This window comes from Nicotiana tabacum, chromosome 16 (assembly GCF_000715075.1).
Source record: "Nicotiana tabacum cultivar K326 chromosome 16, ASM71507v2, whole genome shotgun sequence".
Lineage (NCBI taxonomy): Eukaryota > Viridiplantae > Streptophyta > Magnoliopsida > Solanales > Solanaceae > Nicotiana > Nicotiana tabacum.
The window spans coordinates 4,348,569-4,358,513 of record NC_134095.1 but is presented as its reverse complement, the minus strand read 5'-3'; the positions used below and the strand labels follow the sequence as shown (position 1 = coordinate 4,358,513).

The 9,945-nt window shown below is 35.4% G+C and overlaps 1 protein-coding gene across 1 annotated transcript; it reads left to right on the top strand.

Moving 5' to 3' along the window:
* Positions 1-3,296: 3,296 nt before the first annotated feature.
* Positions 3,297-5,150, top strand: LOC107826005 (deoxyuridine 5'-triphosphate nucleotidohydrolase-like). The gene is made up of 3 exons (XM_016652935.2): positions 3,297-3,646; positions 4,547-4,638; positions 4,729-5,150. Exons 1-3 carry the CDS (start codon positions 3,486-3,488, stop codon positions 4,917-4,919), a joined length of 444 nt encoding a protein of 147 aa, XP_016508421.1. The 5' UTR covers positions 3,297-3,485; the 3' UTR covers positions 4,920-5,150.
* The last annotated feature ends 4,795 nt before the right edge of the window (positions 5,151-9,945 follow it).

The window sequence follows — 9,945 nt, the reverse complement described above, 5'->3', positions numbered from 1 at the left end:
TGAGAAGAAGCAAATGAAAATACGTTTAATAAGGAAAATCTAAGACGTGGTAAATGTCAAAGGACAACTACTTCCTTTGGGCCAATTTTTCTAACATTCTTGTTGGAAAATGAACCTCAAATGTATAAAGAAGTTATGTCTTTTTTTGAAGGAAAAAAGGCAGCCAATGGTGAGATAGAATCAATATTAAATAACCATACTTGGGAGTTAGTTGATATACTCTAGGGAACCAATGGTTGGATTCAAAATGAATTTTCAAGAGAAAAATAAAGGATGATGGCACTATTGACATGTATAAGTCAAGAATTGTTGTCAAAGAGTGTAGACAACAAGAAGTCATTGACTATTTTGACCTATACTCGTCGGCTACGAGTATTACGTACATATGAATGTTAGTAGCATTGGATACGGTATACAATCTTGAAATTCATCAAATGGATGTGAAGACACCCTTTTAAATTATTATATGGAGGAAGAAATCCTCGTAGAACAACCAAGGATTCGTCGTTCTTGAAAAAGAAAATAAAATATGCAGACGTGTTAAGTCTTTATGAACTAAAATAAGTACATAAATAATGACATGGGAAATTTGACCAAATAATATTGTCAAATGATTTCAAAACTAATGAGTGTAAACAAATGTATTTATATTAAGAATACTCTAAATTATGTAGTCATTGTTTGTAATAAAAGAAAAGGCACATGAAATATTTAAAATGCGGGGTGTTTAGCTTATGCATGACAAAAATCAATGTTAGACGCAATGTCTATATTATTTAGAAGAACTTTGATATGGTAGTTAGTAAATTCATTACTTGTTCAATCTTAGTGATGACTAGTTGATGAAACTACCAATTCTAAGTAGTTCACGTGTCTTTCTAGAAAGGATGTATTCTTTATTGAACATTTATGAAATGGAGTCACCTGGAAGGTTGTGAATTTTCATGGAAAGATACGTCTGTATATTTTTGTATGGATATGACCGTTCATGAACGAATATAATAATAAGTTGGTTTATAATATGGTGAATCAGATGATGAAAATGATAAAAATTCATAGCAAGTTGAATTTGCTTCATGAACAAAGGTGTTATAATTTGCATATCGTATAAACATGTATTCTATTTGTGGAATATGAATAAATAGCATACAAAAAAGGCGGAGTGATTGCAAAATATATTATATATTAAAAAGTTGTGACCACAATTGAGATTAACCGTTCCGACTGTTGTTCTAATATAATGTTGTTATACTAAATATAGTCAATAATTAGTTATGCAATAGAAAGTCGAGACGTGTTAGTCTACGACATATGAAAGTTTGCATTGAACTCTCATGACAATAAAACGAGTTTTGAGATATTTGAAATATACCCAAGACTATATATTGCATTATAATAATTATCCCACAGTTATTGAGGGATATAATAATGCAAATTGGATTACCGGATCAACAGAAATAAAATTCACAAGTGGATACATTTTTATCATTGGTGAAGGAGTAGTGTCTTGGAAGTCGTCCAAACAGACATGCATCATCGCTCTACAATGGAGTCTGGGTTTATAGCTTTAGACAAGGTCGTTGAAGAAGTTGAATAGCTACGAAATTTCTTGGAAGAAATTCCATTTTGGCCCAGACTTTTGGCACCTATATTCATGCATTGCGACAGTCAAACGACAATGGAAGAGCTGAGAGCATTATGTATAACGAAAAATCTCATCACATACGATCGTTAGGCAACTACTCTCTAGCGTGTCGGATCCGCTAATAAATGGCTTAATTAGAGAGGTAGTTAAAAGATCATCAGAGGAAATGGACTATGGCCGAGGACAAGTCACTGTGGCGGTAACTCTACCTAGAAGACTGGAGATCCTAATATCTAGGTTCAAGGAGATCAAACAAAGTCATTAGCGACGATTCAACATTATCAAATAAAATTTTGGTCAATTCTCATGATAAGAAAATATTCAGTACCAAGGATAAAACATTAAGGATTTTTAATAATTTTTAAGTTTGATACAGGGTATATTAGATACATCATCAAATAGTGTATCTATGGGATTATACGTTTAGGAATCACCTATGTAAGTGCGAAGTGTAAGTCGCTTCAAAGAAAATTCAGTAAGGCCAGTTTTCTATGCATTTATGAACCAGGCGGTGTTCATGGCTGAAACGAACAAAACAATGGGAACCAAAGACGGTTAAGGATTGATTGTGTGACTAATGGTTGATTTTATACACCAAAGCTCGACAGCACAAAGATATCAAATCTACCGATTGACCAAGTATATCCAACATAAGCTCACTACGGAAAGTTCAAAGGGAAACCTACTTATCGATATGCGATTAATCCCACACGTTGTATGCATTTTTCATCATATAGCCATTCCCCATTCAAGTGAGAGATTGTTGGATTTTTATCTAAAGGGTGTGAATGGGAAATGGAAGAGGCACCTCTTGAATTGTACCTCTTCTATTCACCTTATTTTTGTCTATAAATTTAGAGGCTTGACCTCATTTTTTAGATATGAAATATTTGAAAATTTCTCACTTTTTTTTTACATTGTTGTATTATTTTTCAAATAAACATGAGTGTTAAGTGTGATTTGCTTCGTTTGTTGAGTTCGCTGAAATTCTGTGATTTGTAATGCCGCTATTACAGAATAGTTATTCTGTTCTATTATGGGAGGAATTAATCCAAAACCTTGGGTAATAATGAAGGGATTAAATTCCTTAAGGACACACAAGGAACTTGTGTGCTCTAAATTATTTTATGTGTTATTTATTGAACTAATGTTTGCTTGTTTTTCTAATTTTCTGATGAGTACTAATATTTTTAATATAAATATAATATTTAAGCAAAAATGACTAAATTCAATTGGAAACGCACACAATAGGCTAGCTTCGCTTCTGAATAGTACCACATTTCTTCTTCTACTGTCCTATGTTTGCTCCCAAAATTATAGTCTAGTAATAGTCACGTTACTAAAATGCTACATTTGTGGTCGCAATCCGACAAGGACTAAAGAGATGATAGAATAAAAAATGATCAAATCAAATACAATAAAAAATGACTTTTAAGGAAAACGAATTTAATCGTGACTCGACTTCAAAGGCCCCCACATAGTGATCCAGAAAATGACAATCGTTCAACTACTACAGCAATCATTCAATTAGTCCGTGTACGAGTTCCGTCAAGCCCAATAACTTTTGCTCAAATAAGATATTTGTATTAAATTTTTTTTATCAAATATGTATAAATATTAAATTTAGAATTCAAATATTAGTATTTGAACTTGTCATGCTAAAATTCAGACCCCAAAAAAGTTGAAACCCTCTGGCTCCGCATCAGCTAGCTAGAATAACAGTGGTAGTTCTTTTAATTTTTTTATTTAGAAAGAGCTAACCAGAGAGTAGTTGAAATTGACCCATCTACTAAGTCTTCTTCCAGCAGCAGCAGGTCTGATTTTGTAATCTAATTTACTGATGGCAGAGGAAAAGATCACAAAATTTGCAGTCCAAAATGCAGCTGATCTTTCTAAATTTATTAAGAGTTACATACCATTCTTGAATGTGAGAAGATTATCAGATAAGGCCACTTTACCCAAACGAATGTTCGCTCATTCTGCAGGTTATGATATTTTCAGGTAAATTTGCAACAATGTATTAGTAATTTCTTCACTAGTATTGCTGATCTATATCCAGACTAAGTATAATAACAGTTGTAGTATTTAGCCAGTTGGGCCCTAAGTTGTTCGGACTCTTTACTTTCGGTGCCGCACCCGTGTCGACACGGGTATTGGTGTGAGTGTGAGATCCGTACTGGATCTAGTCAACCGAGTTTGGGTACTTTAACCAAAACCAACATTTGGGATAGATACAACGATTTTTGGAATCAAAACAAAAGTTACGCTGTTACGGTGAAATGGAAGAAAGTGAAATACTTTGTGTATAGAATTTCTATGTTAGTCTTTTTCCTATTATCTCCTTCTCGGATTCTCCTATTGATCCATATTTTTTCCTTCTAAAATTACCTAATAAATCTTTCACATATTTCATAATTTAGATATATTCTTATAACTCTATTTTTAGATATTTGAATTATTTTTAGCTGAATCACTACACCCGTATCCGTACAGGGATCCATAGATTATGAAAGATCCAACCTCATCCGCACTCATATCGGAAACCAGCACCCGAGTCCGAGTAACTTAGGTTGGGGCCACTGCGGATGCACTCGCTTCTCTTCTTTGAAATATTTATTGAATGCTCTCGGGTATCTATTGTAGTAGTAAAATATTCATTGTACTATTATGTTTCAGAAGGATTTCTTTGGTAGTTATAAATGTCAGTTAGTCTGCCTTCTTCTCTGTTTTATAGGAAAACGGTAAGGAAATGGCTTAATTTTGAGTCGTAAACCATTAAGTTCAAATACTGGATCCACCTCTGTTTGATAATCTTCCAGCAATTAGTCTGACTATTGCAGAATTCTTTGATAATCGTCGATCAAATATTTTTCTTACTCACGATCGTTAATTTGTTCGTAGTGCAAGGGACATTACGGTGCCAGCTCGAGGAAAGGCTATAATTCCCACGGACTTAAGCATAGATTTACCTCCAGGAACTTATGGTCGTATTGGTAGGTTGCAACATCTTATCTGAGTACATTTTCTGTACAAATTACAGTGGCTCGACCTGTCTTTTAATTCTGTTTTTGTTTCATACATAGCTGCGAGATCAGGTGTGGCTTGGCATCATTCCATTGATGTTGGAGGTGGAGTGGTTGATTTAGACAAAAATCCTGTTTTCGTGATACTATTCAACCATTCTGATGTTGATTTTGAGGTAAAAATTGGAGATAACATAGCACAGTTAGTCATTGAGCTTCATGCCACACCTGAGGTTGTTGAGGTCTATTAAAAATTCTAATGTAGCATTTGAATTGGCAAATCCAATTCCAGGATTTGCTGGAAAAGCTATGTTATGCAGTTGTTATTATTTTAAGACACTAGTTTTAGAGTACATACTTTGCGCGTGTACCCCATCCTCCTGCTCGCTGGTGAATATTGTAATAGTTGTCATTGTAAACGCCTTTATGCACCCGGCCTAATGTATTTGTGCCCTTTAATCCCAATAATCATCCATTCTATCTGTTCGATGTGTCATTGACTATATGAATCGGAAAAGTGAAAATGATTGAAACAATTCAGTTATATAAAGTAATTGGAGTAGTAGAAAAGAATGTACATACAGTCTTCTTGTGTAGGGAAATAACATCAGAAAATAACGATAATAATACTGCAATAAAATTATTTGTGAGCGGAAATACACCAACTGGCTTGAGTCGTGCTGGGCACTGTCCTAAAAAACTATTTCAGCAATGTGAAATGTTTCCCCAGAATTAAACAAGCTCATCTCTATTTATTTAGAGGATACAGGAATCAACAAAATTAAATAATAAATCCAGCAAGTTGGAAGAGAAAGAGCAACTAATATCTTATGCCAATTAAAATATTATAGAAGAAGAAATTAGTTGGAGAGGGACGTATAGGATGGAAAGAAGATAGAAGAATTTCTTCTTTGCTAATAATTAGTTTTTCTTGGTGTTTGATGATTGAAGAATGATGGCCTAATCATGGCTATATATAGGTCTAAGGAAAGCTTCTACACAAGACAAGTGTTTTACTTACTTGTCAAATTTCTTTTATGCAAGATGACACTTGGACTGTATTGGAAAAAATTAAGTTCATGTATAGAATTTATTATGAGGTGACATGTCATGACACGTGGACTGGTAAAGGAATGACAGTTGGCGAAGGGTAGTTGAAGAGGCATGAGCTTCAGCAGGCACGAGCAGAGATCCAAGAAAATCAGAAAGGATAGGTGCTCGAATCTCTTGATATTCAGAAGTCGCATAAGAAGAATGAACCTAAATAGCAAAAGGGGTATAGATACGTATTATTGATCATTAATAGGCATTAATTACGAAAAACGTTATGGAATCTGTATTGAATCAGTTATGATTACCAATTATAACGTTACATTAAATGCCATTAATTGTCCATAATGACTCCATTAAGAAAGGAGAAAAACGTATTACTTAGAAATAGTTATAAAAGGTGAGGAATGAACATTTGTAAAGACACGAAATACTATTGGAATATACCGATTTACTTTGTTTTCTATTCAATCATTATTTACATCAATTATTCATATTTCTACTTGATTATCACTAACCCGAGTTCTTCTAAAAATAAGCTTTGACTGAAATCCCTATTTTTTAGTTAAACAAATTGGTTCTGTTACCGAGAATCTGATAATCGTCTGCTTTCCAAATCGATTCTTTTATCAAAAATAATCATTTCGAATGTCAACGACAATAACCAACACAATTTACCACCTTAAGATCCGCAACATCAAGTGAACGATGCAGATGACAGAACCCCACCTCATTTGCCACAATATTCTCAGTGATAGTCACGAGTGGGGACTCCAAACGGATCTGAATCAAATCAAAATGACAGAGTTGCGAATGAACAAGCCCTCGATGAAGCTCTTAAGAAATTAATTGCTCAACAGGTCAATAACGCTCTCCGGGCTTTTACCAGTCAGTTGCCGGTTGCACCACCAACACCAACACCAAATAACAACACTTTGGAAAACCCATGTTCTGGACTCGTTAATTCAGGCAGTGGTGGAACTTCCAGCGAGTCTCGTGATGGAGAACAAGGTAACATAGTCAATTCTGATTTACAAAATTTAGTATTAACTTTGCAGAAACAGTTCAAGGAGCAAAGCGACCTCATAGAGCAAATACCTGGAGTACCGCCTGTAATCAAGGGAATAAATTAGACAAATATTTGCAATAACCTTGGAAGCCCAGTGCTACTCCTCTACCGATTTCGAAGAAATTCAAGATGCCTGATATTCCAAAATACGATGGACCGACTGATCCACGAGACCACGTGACTACATTCACAACTGGTGTAAAGGGCAACGACTTGACCAAACAAGAAATTGAATCAGTATTGGTCAAAATATTCGGTGAAACACTCGCTAAGGGAGCATTAATAAGGTATTCTCTTTTACCCAAAAATTCTATAAATTCTTTTGCTGAGCTTGCAGATTCATTTATCAAAGCACACTCGGGAGCACAGAGATTCAGAGATGCTCAGAGAATTGGTAGACAGATTCCAGTGTGAAAGGATGATGTTGCCGCGTGTACCTGATAACTGGGCAGCTATAGCTTTTGCCAGTAATTTAAATGGGAAAAGTTCAGAAGCCACGAGACGACTCAAGGAAAGTCTATGTGAATTTCCAGCAACAACTTGGAATGATGTTTACAACAGATACAGCACGAAGTTGAGGATAGAAGAAGATACCATCTCTCGGTCTCAAAAAGAGGAAAGGGGAAGTTCGAGACGTGCGAAAACTAAAAAAAGGTCTGGTAAAAACAGATATGAGCCCTACATGGGACCAACAGAAAGAGACTCACGTTCAAAGCAGGATAGCTCAAGGTACAATCATAGATCAAGAGATAGAGAGTCAGGCTCATCATCAAGGTTTGGAAAAGAGCGAAACACACGAGAGACACGAGATGGTGATAGAGGCTCGAAGGCAAAATTTGGCGATTACAATCTCAATGTTAGCACATCAGAGTTAGTAGCAGTATTAAGAAGCATGGATGATAAGGTGAGGTGGCCAAAGTAAATGAGATAAAACCCGAATAGGCGAAATATTGATTTCTGGTGTGAGTTTCACAACGATCATGGTCAAAAAACGGCAAATTGTAGATTGCTGCAAGGTGAAGTTGATCATTTGTTAAAGCAAAGATATCTAACCGAATTGTTTAGTGAAAAGGGTAAGCAAGCATATATGGAGAACATGACCATTAATGTTATAAGCGTAGGAGAAGAAATTAATGGCGTGAAATATACGACAGCCAAGAAAGTTTCAAAGGTTATAGTCACACACGGGAAACGAGTTCGACATGTTTTAAAAGAAGAAAGTATTACATTCGATGATGCAGATGCAGATGGCGTAATAACTCCACACAATGATGTACCGGTAATATCTCTACTTGTACATGACACTAATGTAAAACGAGTTTTGATTGATCCAGGTAGCTCCGTGAACATCATTTTGCTAAGAGTGTTAAACGAAATGCAAGTCGAAGATAAGCTGGTACCCAAGGCGCATACTTTATCTGGTTTTGACAATTCAAGTGTAGTAACAAAAGGGGAGGTAATACTCACAACATTCGCAGTTGGAGTTTCAAAGATACGAAATTTCAGGTGGTAGAGATGGATATGGCTTATAATATGATTCTTGGTAGACCATGGATTCACAAAATGGATGCTGTGCTATCTACCCTACATCAAGTTATTAAATTCCCTTCACAATGGAGAATACATCAAATCTGTGATGATCAACAAACATCTAGGAGCATCAACTCCGTAGCAGATTCAAGCACAAAGAATGAAGAAAAATAGCAATTACAGAATCTAATTGAGGATCTGCAATACAAGCCTCAACTGAACACGGACGAACAGATGTAGACTCGAGGCCCGATTCAATCTAAGAACCGGAAGAAAATGAAAACATCACAACAACGATTGAAGAGTTGGAAACTATAGAATTATTCACACCTTTGCCTGAAAGGAAAGTCTACATTGGGGCCAACCTAAGCCACGAAGTGAAAGGTAAGTTGACTGAATTCTTGAAAACTAACGTGGATTGTTTTGCTTGGTCCTATTCTGATATGACAGGAATACCTCCGAAAGTAATGACTCACAAGTTAAATGAAGATCCATCATATCCACCTGTCAAACAAAAGAAAAGAAAGCAAGGATCTTTCAAAAATCAGGTTATTCAAGATAAGATGCAAACACTTTTAAAAATTGGGTCTATCCACGAGGTAAAATATCCAAATTGGTTAGCTAATACTGTAGTAGTACCAAAAAAGAATGGTAAGTGGCGAGTTTGTGTAGATTATACTGATCTAAAAAATGTTTGTCCTAAAGATTCTTTTCCATTACCGCATATAGATCAACTAATTGATGCTACTGCAGGACATGAATTGTTAAGTTTTTTAGATGCATATTTAGGGTATAACCAAATCAAAATGGATCCCCTAGATGAGGAAAAAACTTCATTTATAACAGACAAGGGGACTTACTGTTACAAAGTAATGCCATTTGGCCTCAAAAACGCTGGAGCCACATATCAAAGGTTGGTGACCAAAATGTTTCAAGAACAATTAGGGAAAACCATGGAAGTCTACATAGATGATATGTTGGTCAAGTCACAACAAGTAGGGGATCATATTCAACACATGTCTGATACATTTCAGATTCTCCGTAAATTTAACATGAAGCTAAATCCCGAGAAATGTGCATTTAGTGTTTCATCAGGTAAGTTTTTGGGATTTCTTATTTCTAAGCATGATATTGAAGTAAATCCCGCGTAGATTAAAGCTATTGAGGAAATTCCTGATATACTTACAAGTAAAAAAGAGGTACAGAGACTGAGGGAAAGAATTGCAGCCTTGGGAAGATTTATTTTCAAATCATCAGAAAAATGCTTTAGGTTCTTTTCAGCTCTAAAAAAGCAGGATCAAATCGAATGGTCTGAGGAATGTCAGCAAGCGCTCAAAAATTTGAAAGTATACTTGTCAAATCCACCGTTGCTCGCAAAACCAAAAGATGGGGAAAAGTTACTTATCTACCTTGCTATTTCAGAAGTAGCGGTGAGTGTTATTTTGGTTCGTGAAGATCAAGGTAAACAGTCTCCAATTTACTATGTTAGCAAGTCATTATTAGATGCTAAGACTCAGTATCCTCATCTAGAAAAATTTGCACTTGCATTAATTATGGCATCTAAGAAATTAAGGCCTTATTTTCAGTGTCACCCCATCTCTGTAGTAACTGGCTATCCCCTGTGTAAT